Below are 22200 nucleotides of genomic sequence, written 5' to 3'. Positions count from 1 at the left end.
TTAATGGGCACTAGGCTGTTCCCTTGTGGATCAGAAGCATTTCAATGATAAGGTATGCGAAGACAACTCGGACATGAGATGCCAAAAGATACAAGAAAAAAAACCATAAACTTTACTCACTCAGAAACTCAGGGATGAACAATGCATTAGTGAGCTGGGATCCTCATGGAGTCTGTTCCTTTGTTGTATCATATTGACCTTATGAAAAATGCCTGAGTCCCCTAAGGAGAAAAAAAAAAAGGAACATCTCAGAGAGAATACAGAGGTCACTGGATCCTTAAAGGGGAAAGAGATCTTCCAGCTTCTGTTAAGAGCTGCTTTTTTCATATTTGTGAAGCCAAGTAGGGGACTAAGTCTCCAGCCCCAGCAGCCTGATGTTTCTCTTTCCTCTGGTAACAATACAGTTATGAGGCACTCACAAAATGCTAATGGCTCCATGGAACAACAAAACCACCTCATCAGCTGAGATTTCCCTGCTTACTGAAAAGACAAGTAAGCTTCCTCTCCCATTCTTGTTTTCCAGAACTGGACAGTCCCATCCTACAGCCCCTTGGAGACTCAGGTAAGCCCCCCCACTTTCTCAGTTCCTTCTCCCCACAGTGCATGGCACTACACCTTTGAGACTCCTGAGGTGGCATGGTTCATGCAAGAGATTGAGCTCAATTATTCTAATTCCATAGGAGATATGAGCAACATTTTTTGCCTTAACACTAACCCATCAACTGTTTCAGCCTTCAGACCATCAGGAAAATAAAACTATCCTGGATATTAATGACTCACACATTTTAAAGTTAAAACAGCAGAACAAGCAAAGAAGTGCTGTGCAGGAGGCTAAGCCTACAAGCTCTTGAGTATGAGGATAACAAGCTCTTAACCTCACAGCTGTTTTCTTATGAAAATTGAGTAAAAACCCCAAAGAGTCAACTTATGAGCACACAAAACCTGCTTGTTTCAATTTGCAGGATCTCAGTGTATCACCACGGGTCTGAGAAACCCCCAAACTGACACCTAGCCACCTTACAAGGTCTTCTAATTCTCCAGCTTACCTGGAAAACAGCCATAACCTGGGTCTTTTCCTCTTGCCTTGATTTATCTGCTGAAGAATGAAGGCCCCTAGCCTCCTCCTTTCCCAGCTGAGGATGTTTTCCTGAGTGAGAGTTCTCAAACTAATCTATACCACCTGAAAACCTTTTGAAGGGAGAGACACACCCCTGCTGCTTCCTACTGAGCCCCAGCAGAAGTGGGCAATGCTTACCTGCTTCCTTTACTTCTGATTATGACTTTAAGTTGGCAAGTCTCTGCTCAACCCAGCCTGAGAGGTGTATTAGATTTTGAGAGTGTCCAACAGCCCTCACCATGACCATTAGTTTGCGTGTTACTGATTAGAAGATGAACACACCAGGTTGCATAGCATCCCTAGGCTAGGCTCCTCCAGTAACAATGGCCTGGCTGTATTGTCCTCTAAAAAGGTGTAGAAAGCACAATGACCCCATTAGGATCTTTCTTAACAGAGCATCCAAGACTGCTGTTGCAAGCAAAAAGCCTGCAATTGTGTAATGCAAACACTCACAATGTAAACTTTCTCAGCCAGTTAGAGGATACTGCTAGGGCTTTGGTGGGTGAGGTCAAGACAACGTTAGTCTGCTCTGATAAAACATGAGGACGTAAATAATTCTGTGCAACTCAGAAGTCACTCAGATGGTACTTCTGGCATTCCCCCCCCCCCCCCCGCTTTTGTTCTGTCAGTCTGAAGAGAACAGCTCGTGTGATGTAATTTAGAATGGAGCTTTTTTAAAGCTTTCACTCAGGAAAAGCTTCAGGAGCTCTGGGGGTATAGCTTAGCTCCGAGAAAGCAAGTTTGCATTGACAGCTTGATCCCAGAGAGAGGTGGCTGCCTGCTTGTCTAACAGGTCCTCTGGGTCTGGATGAGGCAGAGACAGAGGAGCAGTCATATTAAGTGAACGTGCGCTGCCAATGTTAAAGGAACAATTACCATTATTCTGCATAGTTCACTGTTTGCTACTGCTATTTCCTTCAATAAAACCTCTTTTCACTTGCCAATTGGAGCTTGTCATGTAACAATATTTCTTATGCACAATACACATACTAAAATGCCCCTGTGTTTTTAATACATTTATAGTTGTTAACAATAGCGGTATAGTGACAGAAAAAAATGTACTTGCTTTGAATACAGAGTAGACTGAAAAAAGAACAAACCAGAGGCCTGCTCCGAAGGATTAATGGGGGTTACATTTGGCCTAATCTGTGCTAAAATAGTGACACCTTTCCCACATCATTGGCATACACCTTTTCCTCTCAGGATCTGAGCTGTGAAGGGGTTGTTACACCTGAGCTTTGAGCAAAAGCTTCAGTGAAAGTTTTGATGTGAGGAAGTGTTGAGGAAAGGGTTGAGCTCTCACCTGCCCCATGCCAGAGCAGCCTTGAAAGGGATGGATGAGGGGTGCTGCTCCTGGGGCTTTGGTGAGCTCAATGAACTGAGGGTCATCCAATCAACCCTTTGATCTTTGTGCGTGGTCCACAGACAGGTAGAAGTGAGCTGACCTATCCTCTAGAACCTCTGAAACCTCTGGTGTTTGCTGCTCACATCATCAGCCACCTGCCAAACTCCTTGGGAGTGCGGTTTCTTGTGAAGCAGGACAAACAGCTGGCCCTGGGGAGGGACTGGCACTTCACCAAGGTTACAAGAGCTCTGCAGCTCTCCTCTGAAAGCTTGTACAATGAAAACATTGTGCTAGCACTGCACTCACCAATATTACAAAGCCAGGCGGAAATGAACACAGTGAAGGTGCCACAGTGAGAAGAAATTATGTGTTTGTGCTTGTGAGCGGGCTGAACCTAATATTTCATGCACCCAAATGAACAAGCAGCTGTTTGGAAACCTTTGTAGCACAGTTATGAAGGAAACTTTCTTCTGCTGTAAGATTTCTGTTTTCTAAGAACGCTGTTTTGCTCTGAACAAGTTAATACGCACAGGAAAAGACATCTTGAGTGTTCCTGGACTCTCCTACACTATCCAGGAATAGTGATAGACTGTGAGTTTAAACACATCCTTTCACTGCACAGCAAGAGAAATGTGTTTAATACTGCGAGCAGAACAGTTACCATGTTTGCCTTTGCCAGAGCTGGCAAGACTACTCTGTCCTAAAAGTACTTATCATAGTATTAAGGAACAGTGGATATCATCTGTGTATCCCCAGAGTAGATATTCTGCATCTTCAGTGTCCTCCAGGAAAAAAAATGTTCTGTGCATAGATGTGTAGAGTGATACACCTGCTTCAATTGCTTTGTCTACAACTCCTTCTGAGTCAAAGAGCAAAGAAGTCCAGAGAAGGATGCCATCTTGGAGGCTGTTTTGGAGCCTGGTCTGTTAACGTCCCTGGAAGTCTTTCCATTGAGGATACTGGATCAGGCCCTTGCAGAGCTAAATAAATGGTTTTCAGCATGGTCCAGCAAAGGCTGCTCAGCAGCACCTGGGGAAGTGCTCAGATGGTAATAAGACTAATAATGTCTCCTATAGTGGAAGAGTTCATCTGCCAGTTGCGTTCCAGTATGACATGCAGATGAAAGAGGAAAAAATGGAAGCGTTTGCTAGGACAGTCTGTAGAAAACATAAGACTCTCACAGATTGCCACTCATCATTGGATCCAAATCAAAGAAAAGCTTTTATAATTCATTAGAAGATGTGGGGTTTTGTAGTCATATATTATCACAAGTTAATTTACCACAAGTAGAGCTTTAAGGGCCACCTATGAGAAATGCTGCATCTTCTCTCATTTGCAGCTCTATTTGCAGCTTTTAAACTTTTGGAGTGTGTTTTAAGAATATCTTTTATGTTTCTCCCCACCAAATCAAAATGCTGACAGCCTCAGAGCTCCCCTGGCGTTAATGCTATGCAAGATTGTGACCATAACCCTGGGCAATGCCTACATTGGAAGTAAATTCTTGATGCTTAACTCTAGTGTCATTCAGAAAGTGGTACAGTTGCCAAAGACCTTGAGACATGAAAGGAAAACACTGTGCTATCTTTTCATTATGAAGTTCAGACATTCTGCCTAGAGATCTCTCTGACAATTCCACTTTTCAATAGATGGTGCTTACCAAAAAAACCCCCTGAGCATTTTAAGTGCTTTCCAAAATTAATGACACAGAGTTTAACATGGGGAAAAAATAAAATCTTTTGTAATAAACTCAATATATTCTGGTTTACATTACCTATAATTTTCAAAGCTAAACAGAGTGAGGGGTTACACGACCATGTCCATGGGTAAAATCTACCTTTAGTTACAGCATATTAAATAAAGCCCTGTCTACTTCTGGGTGCTCTGTTCTGGGTTAGGATTTTGTTTCTGTAACTCGATCGTATTGGCATACAGTCTTAACCTCATTGATGAGGTGAGTAATCAGCTGTCAGAGGAAGGAAGGAAGACTGAATTACTGCAGCACTGCTGTCAAGGCAAGGACTGTAACAATAATAATGTTTGATTTTTCTTAACTTTTAAAACAACATGATCAATTCAGATAAGATAATGCACCAAAATCTCCAGCTTTCTACTGCAGTGAGAAATAAAGAGAATTTGAGAGTTTTGAACTATCCTTCCAATACAGCAGGGAGTTGATCATAAGCATTGAGATGGACCTACCCCAGTACCTGGTGTGGGGTATCCATGCAGCCCCACCAACAAGATGCAGCTTTGCTTCTGAAATCTCTGCAGCCTTGGGAAAGGGAATGGTATGGCCTTAGGGTGGCAGGAGTGACCTACTGACATTAATAAAAACAGAGATGCTTAGCCCTCTGCTTGGAGGGAGGACAGGGATGTCAGTTTTCAGTTGAGGTTCATTTTGAGACTTGCTTGCTCTGAGTTTGTTTAACTGTCCTTATTAGTAAAATATCAGGAGAGTGCAGCCTTGAAATGAAAAGAAAGAAACAAAAGCATATGGAAAGAAAACTTTGTTCCTCTTCACAAAACGTTTTTAGGGCTGCTTCATGTGATAGAGCCACCAAACCACCTATAAGAACCAAAAATCCAACCTGGGGTTTAAATTCAGCTTCAGAAATAGCCACTCCTTCTTGGAGACTCCCAGAGAGGATGATGTTACTCCAGAGCTGCTGGAGTAATGACAGAGTGCCAGGATGCCCTGATCATAAATTGAAGAAATTAATTCAACAGAGGCAAAAGAAAAGGAAAAGTTACCTATCAGCAAGCAGTACGGGAAATGGCACAAGATCACAAGATCTATGATTCTATGATCTTGTTGGTCTTTGGACTAACCCCAACTACTGTAATGGATTTATACCACAGAGGCCATTTCATGAGGTCATAACAGTCAGGGCATAAATACAGACCTAAAGAAAAACTTGGTAGGAAAGAAAACAGCGGCTGAAGGGGCATTTGAAATATTCAATCTACAAACAAACTCTGGGGGCTCTGGCACATCTCTTCCAGAGGATACAAAGCCATATCCTACACCCTGGCCCATGGGTTTCAATGAGTCTATTGCTTGTTGACCAGCTGAGGTGCTACAGTTAACCCTTGATACCAACGCTGTACAGTTCCTGTGAAAATCAGGTGATTTATCTTGGTGCTTACCAGCTGAAGGCTCCTACAGACCTGACACCAAGCTCTGAAACAGAGTGCAGGTATGTGGGCAGGTACCTGTAAACCATCCAGTGAACATGCTGCAAAAACTGTTGGGAATTTTGCTACTGAGAGCACAAATTAGGTCCAGTGTCTAAATACAGACGATTGTCTGATGCAATAGAGACTTTTGAATCCCTACATAAAACCCTTTTCATGAAGTGTTTGGTTCCCCTTGCAAAATCCGTTGCAACTCCGAAGTGTAAGTGAGCCACATAAAATCCTCACTGATCCCTTCAATTCTTTTTTAAGCATCTTTAAATCCAAGGTGGGGTTTTTTTTTTTCCCTTCTGTACATCTTACTTTTTATAGTTAGAAGTAATTTTACAGCAAAAAAGAACATAAACAATATACACTGACTCTTGACACTCCATTGCTTTTTTAAACTAGAATAATACAAATTTGCAAATGAACAAAAGAGTGGGAGGAAGATATCTGATTTACAATGTTTTTGAGATAAAGAACACCATAAAAAAAGATCAATGTGAATAATAAAGCATTGTTAACTGAGTCATGACATTTCTATTCTCAGTGAAGATTTGAACAGTAGAGCTCTGCAAATGAGCACCTTGTGCCATTTTCAAAGTAGGAGGAAGACATATAATTATAATTTTTAAAGTGAAGAGAATTTCTTTAAAACCTCTGTGAAAAAGTTTATTGAAAAACATATCGACATATCAATATGACATAAATTACTTTAATTTTGTTAAACTAGGAGGGGGAAAACCTCTTTTTAAAGACTGGATGCAGAAAGCATTCCTTGAAAAGAATTTTCTTTATTAAAAACTCTTCTGTGAAGATGAAACAGCACTGAATGTCAGCACTACCGTGTATTTATTCTGTAACTCTTCCAACAGCTGAGATCTATAAAAGAAACATATTTTCAAAACACTTTTAACCTCCATTGTCTTGATCAGTCGTATTAACATTTTTCATGTCACCTACTGAAATACCTTAAAGGAACCTTTTATTCAGTCAGAATTAATGAAGCCGTTTTCTTAAACAGCCTAGAGAAAGTAGCAAGGACGTAGTGTTGTGCAGTTTGTTTGACATACGTTTTCTGCCATTTCACTTGTTTGTGTGACGAGAGCAAAACTTTGTATTTTCGCTATCAAATTTGCTGAGAAAAGAGATTTTGAGGGAGAAGAAAACTAACCTTGCTCTTGCTATATGTGCAATTTAAATCCACGGTGAAAATACAGCATCGATCAGATTACTCCAATTGAGTCATTTAGTGCTTTGGCATTCCTGAAGTTAGGGCCCAGCTGTGAAATCATAGCTGTGGCCAAACTTTGCTGTTAGGTGAGTGCACATGGCTCCCATTTTCTTCAAAGGGAATGACACACATGGCCAATATTTAACTTTCACCTCTTCCATTCTTCAGCTAGCAAAGCCAGAACCAATGGACTGTATGCAGGCAATTTAATAGAATTAAGAATATAATGAAGATTTTCCAGGACTTACTAGTTATTTGGGCTATATAATTCAATACACCTCAAAGTGCAGATGCTCAGCATATTCTGAAAATCAGGCCATCTCGAATGTCTTACTTTAAGCAGGTAAAATCATAAATCACTTGGCCTATTTTGGCCATGGATCCTAAGAAATGCCTCTTCAGATTCATAAGCTCTAATTTCTGCACTGGCAGAGATGGCTGAGACTTACCACATCTCAACCCTTTTTGGTTGTGGAGTTTGCACACATTTCTCCTTTGCCATTACCATTACGGGACTTGAATGCAGTGCAGATGTCCTTGAGAAAATCTAAGTGCTGGTTCTGCAGATCCCCTGGGATGGATGGGGCTGCTGGGATGGCCCGTCAGCCTGCAAGGTGTAAGTGCCACAGAGAGAAAAGAGGATGCATCCCAAAATCTAGCTGCCCCATGGTATGTGTAGATCTTCATTTCAACTCAAGGTCAAGTGGGAAACATTCCTGCCATCCTTGCTGACTCTCCTCTCCGCTTTCCCTCGATTCCATCTGTTCCTCACCCATCTCCTTCGTTCCGCACTCGCCTCCCTCTTCTTCCTGTGTCCATCTGTTCCCTTCTTCCTCAGCACAAGTTGGGGAAGGGAAGTAAATTCAGTCACTCACTGAACAGATTTCAAGATGAACCCCCTCCCTCACCAGTTCTAACTCCATTCATCATGGTAAAAATTATAATGAATAGAAATGTTGAAGGTGAAAATTTATTAGAGATTGTGTTGCTTTCTTATATCAAAAGCAGTTAAAGCTGCATATAAACATTGGCTTCATTCATTTGTCTTAATATATGGTATAATTAGGGAGAAATATTAGCGGAAGTGCTTGCTGTGTAGTCCATCAACACATGCCTGTCGGAGTTTAGGATCTGGGCCAAAACTTTTTGCCAGTCCCGTGATAGATTTATAATAAGTCTATAGAAGGCTTTGCTGTCAGTTAGGTCGCTAATTCATGAAGTTAAAACGTATGCAATGAGGTAAAAAACTCACTATTGATAAAATACCCCCTCCCAGGCTTGCACCATTAGCTTTGTTACTGTAACAATGAAACAAAGTAAGTCCAAAGCTCCTGTGAATTCCCAGCCCATCACCATAGATCAGAAGAGAAGCACTTGCACAAGTTTGTGATGTCATACGAAGGCCAATATGTATTTATAGACTTGTGTACTATTTCCTATTTCCTTGTGACAAAAATAAACAGTCTTTAAATCCCCTGTAATCTTATGCCCAAGCTCAGCAAAATGTAATGGACACGTAACCCTGAAAGCAGCCATGATATATTTGTCTAGAGCAGCTTGCTTCAGGTCAGCTGTGACTCCCACTCTCCCCTTGGCCTCTCATACGGTGATGAGAGCAGTTCCCATGGAGTTTCCTCCATCTGCTGCACTCGCTGTAAGGACAGTCCTGTTTGCCCCCAACATGACAACTCCTGGAGTCAATGACTGTCACTTAGTGGTTGGAGGTCATACATGTGCCAAACTGCACTTATTGAAAGTGTCTCTCTCTAATGTTGTTTTGTTCTTCCACCAAGACAGTTGCACCAGCTCCCTGCCTCTCCCAGTGCTCCTCGGGGTGACGCTGAGCAGTGAGGATCAGCCAGGTAAGATGCTGGCCCTGTGCATGTGTCACATCATGTAAAGATACCCCAGCATCTCCTTTCATTGCTGCTGGCAGAAAAACCATGTCCTCTAGACTGGCAAGCAAAAGTTAAGGCTTTTCCTTTTTTACTTATAATGGTTTTGAAACATGACCATCAACACCTGGGGTTTGGGTTTCATTTTACTCTGAGACTTTTCAAATCAAGTGAGTTCAGTTCAAGCCTTTATACATACAAGTTATCACCCATCAGGTCTAATGTAGCTCTGCCTGCTGCTTCTCCGGACTGAAAGAACATGGCACACAGTTCTTTCAGTGATGAGCATGTGGTATATTAAGTAGACAGGTAGCAATAGTGGTGCATGGGATAACGAAGGACAGGGAGATCAGCCAGGCATTCCTTTGGTTCTTTCCTTACACTGATACACAAAGATGCTTCCTGGTGAACTTAAAAAGTTATACAATCTAAACTGCTAGAGTTTTCCACACAGTTCAACATTAACCCTTGAGACTCTTTGCCACAGGGGTATGAGGAAAAGGGCCACTGCCAGGATGGATTGGGAACAAATGCTACCAGCCAGTAGGGACACAGGTTCTTATGTCTTTTCCTTGTAAGAGGTGTATGAGCCATATATAGAGTGATAGACCAGTTCTCCTTCCCTTTCAGTGTTAGCTCCCCATAATCAGTTGCTTCAAACTGCTCTTTGGTATTACCCATACTGCTGCATTCTCCATCCAGCATAATAGAAGACCTCTTATTCCCCCGTCCCCTGCCAAAAACAGACTTAGAGCCCTTATATGTCACTATATAATTTCAAAAGCATGCTAAGAAACTCCAGCCTCCTATTTTCCAGAGCTGTAAGACCCTGGTTTGTGCCTAAGCCAGAGAAGAAAAAGAGGTGTCCGGGGACCTGCAAATGCCAGTCTTGGTATCACTGCTCCTCATCATTAACCAGAGGGATCTGGGGCTGGCATCAGTGGAAAGTCAGTGATTTGCTCTGTGCTTTCATGAATTCAGACACTGTAGTCAGTTGTCTGAATCAGACAACTTTGAAAAAAAAAGACATTTCCTGTGAGCATTGAGACTATCTCTATCTGTAACACAAATATGGGTGAGTGATCCCAGTCTTTTACTGCAACAGCCAAAGCAAACCTCAGCTTCCCCACATGAGAAAGAAAGTTGCTACTTGATACTATTTAAAAATGGCACATTGTGGGGGTTCACCTCTAGCTGCCTCTGCCTAACAGTCTAACACTGAATAATCTGAGCTTTCCTCATCATGACACACTTACTTTTCCCTCTTAATGCACTTTAGTGTATGACTTCTACACATCAAAAACACAGACATTTGTGGAAATCTGGAGCTGAACGTAGGCTCTTAAAAGGCAGCAACAAAGTTTTACCCTCTGACCAGCTTTAATTGTAATTTTAATTTTTTTTACATTCTCATTTAGCAGTAACCATAAATAACATCAGTTATACATAATATATATTTAAAGCCTATCTGGCTCCATTTATGTGTTCCAAACTCCCAACCTACCACTGTTCCATGTAGCAACAAACTATAAAATAACAAATAAAAAGGGGTAACCACTTTTTTTTTTTTAAGGCTAATCTAGCAACATTTTTACATCTTTAGACATTTTGTGCAAACATTAAATTGATAAAAGACATAATGTAGATGGACCCACAGCTGAACAGAAGGTAATTGCACAAAAATGAAATGGAGACCTATAATTGTACATTGCTTTAGCCTCTATCGTGCTGTTTTCTGGAAGCAAGGCTCTCGCTTGTCATAGCAAGTTGTTGCTTGTTACAGTGATTGCATGAAGACTTGATCTAGCTGTACAAGACAAGTATAACATTACTTAAAGGGAGCTTTTCAAACTAAGAGTCTGACACTAAAATGTACTGTATTTTCAAAGATGTAGTATGCTTTAACAAACAGAAGAGTCCTTGAATGACAGCTTTTGTTACCCTTTTGTTTGATGGTGCTGTATTGAAAAATTCAGGTTATGTCTATGCCTTTCTATTTCTGGTTTTGATTTCCCTTGAACAGCACTTCAAGAATAAAAATTGACTTGAAGCATGAATAGTAGAAGTCAGTGGATACAGTAAACGTTAGGCTGGCATTTACTGATTACTTCCGTCTGAGTTTCTTTCAGTCTCATTTGTTGAATGCTTAAATGCATTCTGTGGGCCATGGCATTGTTGCAGAAATGGGGAACTCAGCAGATATGTTGTGATTTAGAATATATCTGGTTTAGACTTTTGGGCCAATTTTGAAAGTGAAAAATGATAGAAATTGTCATTCTTGCCCTAGGCCTCTCAATCTGAGCCATGTATATTCAACTGCTCAGACTGTGTGTAGTTTTCAGCCTGGACAAACTTGATCCATTTGTAAGTTTGGTACCTGAATAACAGGTGGGGTATATGTCTTTTGGATTCAAAAATCAATTATTACCCAATAAATCCAATGCATAAGTAGGACATTGGTTTCCAGAGGAGACTCTGAATTTACTGCCCTTCCCAACTCTCACTTGTGTCTTTCCTTCCTCATAATGCTCATAAAACCGACACTCTGTGCTTCCGCTGTCTGGCTGTTTCCCTCCACTTCTCTCTATCCCACTGTTTTTATCCTGCCTAAAGCCAAGCTGTAAACTCTCCAGGACAGGGAAAATACATATTTCCTTCATAGTAGATTTTGTCATTATTACAAGTTCAAAATCAAGCCAAAACATCTGGCAACACACATTTTAAAAGCAGTGGTTTAAAGTTAAAATGAAAGTGATGGCTTAGTATTTCTTCTTATCCTCTCTCAAGGTCTTACTCTACTAACTTCTACTCATCTTTTCTGTTTCTACATATTTCACCACATGAAGATGATCTAAATCATCATTAAATCTGACTATAGGTAAACATTTCATTGAATTCCTCACTCATTATGTAAGTAAATAGAATTATGAAAGTCATAATTACCTTGGGAGAGACTTCTACAAATCATCTTGGCTGGCCTCTCCCTCAATGCAGGACTATCTCTCTAGTAAGAGTAGGTTGCTAGTGTCCATGCCCAGCTGAGATCATCCCGCTTCCCCAGCCTCACCAGGGGCTAACCTGGGGCTTTACATCTCCCATGATGAAGAATACATTCCCACATTCAATCCCAATTGCCCTTGCTGCAGGTTTTGACAGTGGCCTCTTGTCCTTTTAGCTCTGTGTACTGCTGGGAGGAGTTGGGGTCAAACCCTGCTTATGAAGTCGAAGACAGCATCCAGCACCATTCTTTGCCTTCTCTTCTCCAGGGCAACCAAGACTGGCTCACTCAGTATCTCCCCATGCATCAGATTCTTCAGAGCTCTCACAACCTTGGTAGCCTTCACTGGATTTGCTCCAGATACTGAACTGAAACCTTTGCTTCCCCGCTCTTTAAGCCTGATGGTCCCAGTAGTTTCACCTACCTTGCAATCTAACCATCCCATCCACACTTCCTCCTTTTGGTTGGAAGGATGTTATGGGACACAACTGCAGTCTCATCAAGGTTTCACTCTCCATCAACCTTTTCTTGGCTTTTCTTTAATATATGTCTGGTACCTGAAAAATAAGTGATATGCAAGGTCTCTCTTCTGGCTCCTTGTAACAGAGTCCAGACTAACTGCTTTAAAGCACTTACCGTTCCTCTCAGAAACTAATGTTTGTAAAATTGAGGTGTTTGTAAAGATTGATTTTCTGTATATAGCTCAAGAGTAAACGTAACATCAGATTTAAGTAAGATAAAAAGTGAGACTCTGCTTGATGTGAGGTGTAAGAGTTAATCAGTTGCAGATAAGAATTGATGAGGTTGTATCATCCCAGCCATGGAGAGAATGACTGTGTTTCTTGGCTTCTTTATCATTTTGCAGAATAAGTGAAACTAAATATCAACCCACGTTTATCTGTGCCTGAGAAGTTCTTCAAGAATAAATTGAGCTCAGAACTCTTCTTAACCTTTCCCTTAGTTGGGGGTAAAAATTAAGCGCTCTCTCTGGTTTTTGAGCTGCCTTTGTAGCATGCTGTCAGCATGTGAAGTATCCCATCTTCTAATTGCCTTCCAGGCCAAAAACACAAGTGTGAATGAAGTTATGAAATAATGAATGCGGATGTTAAACAAAGACCATCTGGCTTTCTTTGCAAGAAGATTATGAGCCACGATGAGCTGGCACATCTGCATCTAGGTACCACCAACACACGTTGTTGGCTGTAAATTTAGGGAAAAAAGAGAAGCTATTGAAATAAATAGCAAGATGATTGTTTTACCTTCTTTTTACATCACAAACTGTAGTGAGGATATCACACTCAAAATAGATGTCAACTGAGGCAATAGTTCTGTTCTTTCTCCTAACCAGATCCCACCCAGTGGAAGGGGATTATTTCTCAGCCTCTGAGGCCGCTGGGTTTAAGAAAAATCTTTAGATTGCAAGTTCACAAATACTTATACTATGAATAAACTTTGCTTTGCATAAAGAGACTGAAATCATTAGCTAAGTTAGGCCTCGAAAGTAAACAACTGTAGGCTTGGAAATCCTGCATATGTTATTCTTTCAGATCTCTGTTTTACTATCTCAAACAAGGCTTTTTTTTTTCCCCTAATCCCACCAGATAACCAGCTTACAAATGAAAAACATACAGATGAAAAGCCTATGAAAGGCATTGTTATGAGTTCCGTGGCAAAATTCAGCATCACAGACGCTTCATCAAAGGGTACCAAAAATGAGAAGAAATTGTCAGATCCAAGCACATCATCCATTGCTTCCCTGGAGAAATGCAGAGAATTCGCTTACATTGAAGATGACGCATCAGTACATCAGAGAGACAGTGACGGTATGTTTTATAAAACAGATCACATTCAAGCTGATTTCTAAATAATGCCCATTGCAAGTGCACTATGTGTATCTAACTTGAAATAAAAGCTTACATGCTGAACAGGAGGTTCAAGAACACAGCCAAAAGCAGCATTAAGTTGCCCTGTGGATATTTTTATGATAGATGATCATAAACTGCCTGTAATATTAAAGGCATGGAAGAGGAGCTTAGAGTCTGTTGTACAACAGAGCACTTGTACTTTTGCAATGGGTGTTTTCAGAGGTACTAGAGTTGGTACCAGATAAAGAGAGCATCTCCCATGGACACATTTCTCCCCAGCATCAGAGGCTATTGCCTTTTGCCACTTCTTTTGCAGCTGCTGTGGCTGCTGAACAGATGTTTTGTTTGATGCTCAGCATATTACTTCTGTAGAATTGTATATGGAGTTCTCATATGGAACATAGCATCCAACTCTGCCATTCCACTGACCCATCACCAAATCCTCCCTCTGCTAACTACAAAGCTAAGGGCATGATAAGGAGCTCGGTTCATACTCTGCCCTGTTTCTGGCCAAGCTAGAAGGATGAACATGGATAGGACTTGTGGTTAGTCCTCTATATTTTGAAAAAGCATATTGGAAAACAAACTGCTATGAAAGGTAGTTCCAAACCAAAACTGAAGCAGAAGGACAATAGTTTAAATGCACTTTCACAAATGGACATTGCTAAAACATAACTTGCTCTGGGGCTGATAATGAGAACTCCTTTTCTGAAAAGGAGCTGATCCCTTTTTTTTGCATAAAAACACAAGTTAAAGCTGAGTACCTGCATTATTTTTGGTAAGAGTTTCAGAGACAAAAGCATAACCAAGAGTTAAGGAATAGAATAGGCTGTGAACAGTCATTACAAACCAAGAGGGATGACTTTTCCTAATCTAAATAATGTAACACCCCTGGTTCTAGAGGAATTATGCAGAGAACCAGCTACTCCTGGTATGCAATTATGACTTAGTGTGTTATACTGAATGTAGTCAAGACCTATCATATATATCATTTAACAGTTCCTAAATTAAGAATTTCTAAATACAGATTAACACAATAAACCACATATTGTCCAGGAACTATTGCCATCTCTATTTTATCACTGATCCTGTAACAAAAGGATGTCTCTGATCTATCTATTAGAATATATTTTAATTTCAATAAAGGCTCTGAAGGATTTGTTTCATTTAGAGGACTTGTCCTCTGGTCCAGATATTCACTGTTTTCTGAGTTTGCTGACTATCTGATCAGGCCCCTCAGCCATTACTGGCACACAGGTATGTACCATGTGATGTAAATAACAGATTTCATACTCCTTAAAAAAGCTAAAAGTGAAGGAAATTAACAAAAAACCCAATCTGTGCTCAATTAATAATGTTAAGGGCTGGATGGAAGCCAAGAAAGCCAAAGGAAGCCAGATTTGTGGTTGTCACTGCATACTCCGCTCACTCTACTCTGACAAGTTACTCCTTATTCCACACACGTGAGGCCAAATCCTGCTCACTAATGCATGGAGAACCTCTGAAGGCAGAGCAATAGCTGAGGAACTCGGCGATTATTCTGCTCAGAGAGGAGCACACACAAAGCTCACAGGTCTCCCCAAGGGTGACCATTGTGGTGTCAGCAAGCTTTGGGCCAGGTTTGCTCAGAGTGTCATCTGCATGAGCAGAGGGTGATCTGGCAGACACCAAACAAGAGCAGGGAAATTAAGAGACGAGGCAGGCTAGCAAAATTATTACAAGTTCTTCTTTTGTGCTAATTAATCTACAAATGTAGAGAACGAGAGCTGAGGTCGTTGTTCTCACTGAGATAAATGCAGTAATGCTGTTTTGCAAACAGCAGGCAAAACAGGAGAAAACAGGAGATTGCATCTTCTTTTATGCAGTTTGTGGCTAATTTATTTTCAAATACAGAAATGAATGCATAGCGATGGATGTTTAATTGCTAATATCAATTATTTATATACATTACTCCACTTAAAACAGGACAAAAAAGCCTCACACATGCAGATTTTTTGAAACGCGTTACATCCATTATCACAGTTCATGGTGTGTGCTCTGATGGGAATTTAAAAGCATCTTTGCTGCACATCACAGACTCTGTGCTGAAACATTACTTTATTATAAAATCTTGTGCTTTTTCTGTGCTCTTTCCTGGATGGAGCCCTAAGAATCATATCTATTCTCTCCAGATTACATAAGCACCATTGTGGTTAACACGTTCAGGGAAAAAAAAGCTGTTATTAGAAAAGAGATCTTTGGAGAGGAAAAAAAATCAAAGAAAGATGTTTAATTGATATATAATTTTGAATTTCATCTCTCACTTCTACATACAGGAAGGAAATTTCATAAACATAAGATATCTAAAAAGAATAGTCTTAATTATACCAAGGACTACTGGATAAAGTGATTACATTTTCTACAGTGTAAATTTCATACAATTAAATGCAGCGGTGTCACCCTATAAAATGTTTCAATTTTATCATTATTTCAGTTCATTTAGCTAGAAAAAACCCGTAAGCATGAATTTACTAAGTATCATTGAAATCTAGTCATTCTTATTCTACAAACCTGTCTTAGAAGTTAGTTGTGCTTGTCTGAACTCAAATAGATCTTGATGTATTTAAAGAAGGATCAAAACTGATAACATTGGTGATGATATGCTCCTTAGAAAGAAGTTCAGTTACATGCTATTTATTCTTGCTACCTGCTTTAACTGCTTTTGAGGTTTTTTTCTTTTTCTAAAGAAGCTGGAATGATTTTTTTTAACGTTGTTTTTCATCAAGAAAGCTTTCTTAAAAAGAAAAAAAAAAAAACAACACCAAAAAAAAGCATCATTCTGAAACCTTCCTGGCAGTGAACTTTATGTTACGTGAGACACAAAATGCCACAACAGAACCAATGCAGTAGAATGAGTTCACAGTTAGTCATCCTAGGGCAAGAAATGTGGTTATAACCATATGCTTTCCTGAAAGAACCAATGAAAAGGCATTCATATTGTTGAAGGCAGTTTTCCTTTCCAAAAACAAGGAGGGGGGGGGGAAAAAAAAGACAAATTGAAAGGTCTGGGTCTTTGCACTCCAACTGGATTCACACAGTCAGAATCTCACACCTGCTCCGAGCCCTGCTGCACCCGGAGGCAGCCTCCCCAGATGCTGTCGTTTGAACGGTGGGAACTTAATTAGTTGATTTCTGAGGGGAATAAATATAACACAAAGTTTTTGTCATGGTGACCAAGTTTTCAGGAATATTCCCTGGCTCCAGTCACACATCCTAGCTCATATTATGTTTCCAAAGTTTTATCTCCTTTCAAAAATCAACAAATCTGTGAAGCAAAAGGTGAGGAACCCGTTTCAGTGGGCAAGTGGAAGGACCCTGGGGTGAGAATCAATCAGCACATTGCTTTCTGTAAATGCTATTCTCCACACTTGCTTTTCCTCCCTGTCTTTGGCTAGGCAATCCACCTGTCATTAAACATTTTTACTGAAACAGATTAATTTCCAAAATCCAACTCAAAGCAGAAGATGAATCTCTTCTCTTTTATTCTCCCATGTGTGTGAACTTGGCCTCATTCATAAGATAATCTCTGCATTTATCCAGAGGCCATACTGAATTCATGAGCCATGGAGACACTGTGCACCCAGACTGGTCATGTAGAAAAGCAAGAACTATACCTGGAGTGTCTGAGGGCCTGATCTACTTTTCACAATAGCTTTGAGTGTTTGTGTACTGACTTCCAGCAAGGTCTGAATCAGACCTTAACACTTTTCAGCCCAGAGTCATTAAGAACGATTCAGTTCTGAACTCTTCATATATAGACAAAAATGCCTCTGAAAGGGTTTTTTTGGGGTATTTTATTGTTTTAGGATTGTTTTTTGGTTTTTTTTTTCCTTCATAGCAATAGCAGGAGCAGCCTGATGACTTTTATCTTTAGCTGCATGTTGTTGTGGAAAAGAAAATAAGCTCCAGTGTCACATGCATTGGTCAGGTAGCACATGTGGCATCACAAAGCTGCAGCGCTTCCAAACCCCTGCAAGGCTGCAAACTCCTCAGCAGAGCATCCCTGCGATGTGAGGTTCACTCCTGTGCTGAAATTCATAACCCAGATACTTTAAGAGTATAGAATCATAGAAGTATCTAGGTTGGAAAAGATCTTTAAGATCATAGAGTGTTAACATAAAGCTGGTTCAGAGTACTTGTACCTCTGAACTTCACTGACACAGAATATTTTTTGCCAAATTATTTCATGCCTCTTGTTTTTCCTGAATAAAAAACATAGAAAATCTTACATTTGCCTTTATGGAAATAGCTATCAGCAATGTATTTTTAGCCTGTGTGTTGTCTCGCATCTCACTGCTGTATAGTCATACTAGCCTGAACCTGGGTGACTGAGCACACCATTTTGCTTATGTCTCGCTGCTTTTCCTTTTTCTTAGATGAATGTGCAACACTTATCCTGGCCTGCTTGTTCTGCCAATTTTGGGACTTTCTTATAATGCTGCCTGATACCTGTGAACATTGGCTGACAGATACCTGTTGTCCATCCAATAGATACTACCAGACCTCCAATGAAGACCATGCCAACAACGACTGCAACTGTGACTGTGACATTGATTGCAGCCTTTTTGAGTCCTGCCATGAGACTGGTGAATGCCTGGAACTTGCCATGGAGATTTCTGAAGTCTGCTATCGCTAATAGGAAAATGAGTGACAAAATTCCTCAAAACTGCCTAAAAGCGAAATGACAGAGTACACAGGAGTTTGTTTGGTTGGGATTTTTTTAAAGATAACAGTAATAACCAGAGTGTTTGCCAACCAGGACTATGTGCATCATGCTGCTCCCACCCTGGAGGTCTGTACCATTCCAGCTGTATGATTTCACAAACTGCTGAAACCAATAAAGGGCAAAAAAGGGTCTTCTCCTTTGCCATAGACAACAACAGAATTCCTAAGTGCCAAGCGTGCTCGATGCTTTACCCACTGTCAATCCAAGGCTTTTATAAACCTCTAATTGCTTTAAACATGGATTTCCCTATTCATAAACACAGGATAAATTAGATTATTTTAGGACTGATATATATTAGTTCACCTTCCTAATGGATTCATACCTAAACATGTATTACACATTGTTGGTTATTATTAATAATGTATGATAGAGCATCATTTTATAATTAAAAATTTATTTATTCAATCTCTTAAAACACACTTATATGCTCAGTTTAGATAGAAAAGAAAATTAAATGAATTAGAAACCATGCTAGCTGTAATTACAGCAAATGTCTCTAAAAACCTCCAGTGAATTTTGTAGAGGAAGCATTTTAACAGGGCAGTGCAGTTCGACAGCGTATTAATGTGTGCGCCTATGGTTATGTAATAACAGGTTATGCCTATTGTTCATTAGTTATAGGGAAGGGCTTCTTAAGTGTAATTAGTCTAAATGGGAATTGACTGCACACTTCTAGAGGAGAATTACCCCGTGGATAGCCACTAACTCCTTTGCCTGGTTTTCATTTGTAAGATTTCTTGCAAGCAGCAGAATATTGCCACCTATTCTGGTGGAAACAGGCACCTCCACCTGTGCACAAAGGATTACAAAATGACAGTATCTATCCTGGTTGTGCTTTCAAACCCCCTATCTCTTTTCTGATGGCAGGTCTGATTAATAAAAAGGAAATACATATTGCACATTACACACATGACAACAAAAGCATGCAAATTCAGCTGCCTGAGAGGGTGCAGAATGCATGTATTAAGCACAGAGGAAAATATACAGTTGCTTGCTCACATTAGGTATTTCTAGACTAACACCAAAGACAGTGTTTGCTTTGTGTAGGCATTAAAACTTCTCCTCCAGATCCCACTGATCTCAGTGCAGAAGTCCCTGGAGAACCCCCCAAAACAGAGTCCTGGACAAGATGCTGGGATACTCAGCATTACTGAAATCCTTGAAGCCACTTGTTTAATAATTTGAGTTTCAAACCTATAGTTCTGACTCACAAATATTTAATGGAAGCAAAAATTGCTGTGAATTCCCTTTTTTTTTCCTCCTCATTTGTTCAAAAATTCATGTTTTCAAAAGTAAGAAGTAGACAGAAGTGCTAATAGCCTTGGTACAGGTATCTTACAAAGTTCAGTGACCTAAGGACAACAAACCTTTGAAATCCAGCAAGCAGCCCAGCATACCTTGTTTCTGTGCTCCTTCCAGGACAACACTGGGGGAGGTTTTCTTATTTTTACTGCAACATCACATTGTGAATTGTAGCCACCTGAAGGAACAAAGTCATTAGTCCTTATTGCCATACCTGCTTCAGTCTGCTGCTGGGTCTGCACCCAACCACAAGAAGCACTAACCGTCTGAGGCATGGGTTTTGTACACCCTGGGCTGGGCAGTGCTGAGTTTTAATGCTCCAGTTTGCAATCTGACATGGATTTTTGATCTTAGATCTCCCCATATTGAGCCTCACAACTAAACTCTCAATGCAATGTACCAGGCCAGAGGTTTGGATCTTTCTACCAAAGATTGTCCTCAAAAAGTGGCAAGTGGGCACGTACAAATAAAAACTGACTCAAGGCATTTAGGAGTCAGACTTGTACCACAGACTATTTCCTAGAGACATACCAAGAGAAGTGCATGTTGGCAGTCCTTGCTCTTGATGCTGCCATCCAAAAGGGGAGACTTCATGTGCAATGGTTTGAAGGGGAGGAAACCAGAGGATCACATACCCCAGAATGCTGCCAGTAATGGACGTGGAAATGAGGAACTTGTCTTGCAAGCCAAGATGTTGAGTGTCAGCTCTGGGTCTGCAAGGTAAACACAGTGGAATCACTCATGGCAAGTGAGTTCTCTATTCATCAGCTGACTTAAGGACTACTGACACAATTTTTTTTCTTCTCTTTTCCTATGAGTCATTATTCAAAATAGCTTTTTTTCATGTTGTAATCCACATGTTGGCAAACTGAGGTCATGTCTACTACAGGCCATGGCTAAGGTCAAAGACAGAATTACAATGGTCACAGCCATAGGCCTGGCTAGACAGGATGTCCAGACAATATGAATTGAATCACACTGTGGGATACATCGAGAGCTGCTGTTGTGGTGAATGGTGGTGGTTTAAATAATGCAGTAATATCTCCTTGCCTGAAGTGTACAATGGCACGTTGCTCTGTTTCCTGTTCTAGGAAGCACATTTTTAGAGGCCTTCTGTATGAGGCCAATGAAACCTTGGAAAATGTACTATTTCACACAAGGCAGCAGAAGCAACATATTATGATGACTACTTTGTTTTCTATCATAAAATTATTAATTGCAACATTGTAATTTCATGACATACAGGAACCCTTTAATGCATTGTCACCAAAGCCAGTCAGATTTTTCCATCAACTATTCTAGAAACTGGGTTTCCTCTTTGGAGAGCCATCCTATTCCCACACTAAACTGACTTCCTAGGCTAGACAAACATCCAGTTATCAGGTTTGAACACAGGCAGACATTCCAGTGAAACAGAAATCTCTGGAACAATTCAAGTCTGTCTCTGTATTTTTTTTATTTACTGGGAAGGAAGGTCTGAGTGCTTGAGTAGGAGGCGTTTGGGTGGATGGCTGTTCTGAACATGTTGGACTCAGCTGTGCTCCCTGAGAGATGTCAGCTCTGCAGCGTGTGAAACCAACTCCCCAGAACAACAAATAGAAGTTACCATTTTGCAAACGGGAACATCGCTCTGACACGACGCCTCTCCTCAGCACCAGAAATGCGCTGACAGATTGGTTGGGGGAAGAGACAGACAGAGATAATAACGATGAGCTATATTGCTACCTTCTTCAAAAAGGGACCATGGGATTCTCTCTAAGGATCTCCTCATGGAAATGACCCAGCAGTCTCATAATTGAGAGGAAAATGCCTTTTGACCTCCTTCCACTGTCTTCTCAGGACACAATACAGGTTAGGATGTAAACTCTTCAGAGCAAAAATTGTCTTTTGTTAAATGCTGTACTGCACACAGAGGACTGACCATGAAAGGCCTCAGGGTGTTTCCAAAAGTCTGAAGACCAGTTATCTCAAAGGAAATTAAATTCTCTGAACATGAGCCCTTCCCTAATGTCGTTCTGGTGCCTTACCCTCCATGCCTTACCCTCTAGGAATCCCTTTAGGTATGGGGCTAACAAAAATTAGCCCATGTACACCCCGAAATACAAGGATGGAGTATATTATCTCCTTTGACTTTCCTTGGCTTCCTGGAGCATTTTGATCCTTCATGCTCTCTCAAGCTATCATAACCAGAATGACCAACATATTCCAAATATCAAGACAATGCACAACTCTGCCTTAACTCTAGTGCCGCTTAGGGATTCAGGCTGAGTGCTACAGCTGAGCTTTACAAGACTTTGGTTCTCAGGAAGAAAGTAAAATACAAGAACAAGTAAGATGTTCACAATTGTGTTTCTCCTATTATGCTTGTACAGTATAAAAAAATCTTCAATGGTATTGGACAAAGAATGTACATATCTATTAAATTTTACTTTTAATTATATAAAATGGGTGGTTCCATTGCTTTGATTTTCATCTATGTCAAGCTATATTTTAGACCTCTTA

The 22200-nt window shown here is 40.5% G+C and overlaps 1 protein-coding gene across 2 annotated transcripts in view; it reads left to right on the top strand.

Annotated features, from left to right (window-relative positions):
- The window catches only part of MDFIC2 (MyoD family inhibitor domain containing 2), a 42465-nt gene extending 24159 nt beyond the window's left edge, over positions 1-18306 (top strand). The window contains exons 2-5 of one of the 2 annotated variants that reach the window (XM_062008082.1): positions 524-562; positions 8667-8735; positions 13368-13589; positions 18047-18306. In XM_062008082.1, coding sequence (XP_061864066.1) covers positions 524-562; positions 8667-8735; positions 13368-13589; positions 18047-18306 — 590 coding nt within the window. The remainder of the gene's footprint in view (positions 1-523; positions 563-8666; positions 8736-13367; positions 13590-18046) is intronic. The other variant, XM_062008083.1, reaches the window with a different exon arrangement.
- The last annotated feature ends 3894 nt before the right edge of the window (positions 18307-22200 follow it).

The sequence above is a fragment of the Colius striatus genome, chromosome 15, assembly GCF_028858725.1.
Source record: "Colius striatus isolate bColStr4 chromosome 15, bColStr4.1.hap1, whole genome shotgun sequence".
Taxonomy (NCBI): domain Eukaryota; kingdom Metazoa; phylum Chordata; class Aves; order Coliiformes; family Coliidae; genus Colius; species Colius striatus.
Note: the sequence above shows the minus strand (reverse complement) of the source record. Positions and strands in the feature narration are given on the sequence as shown.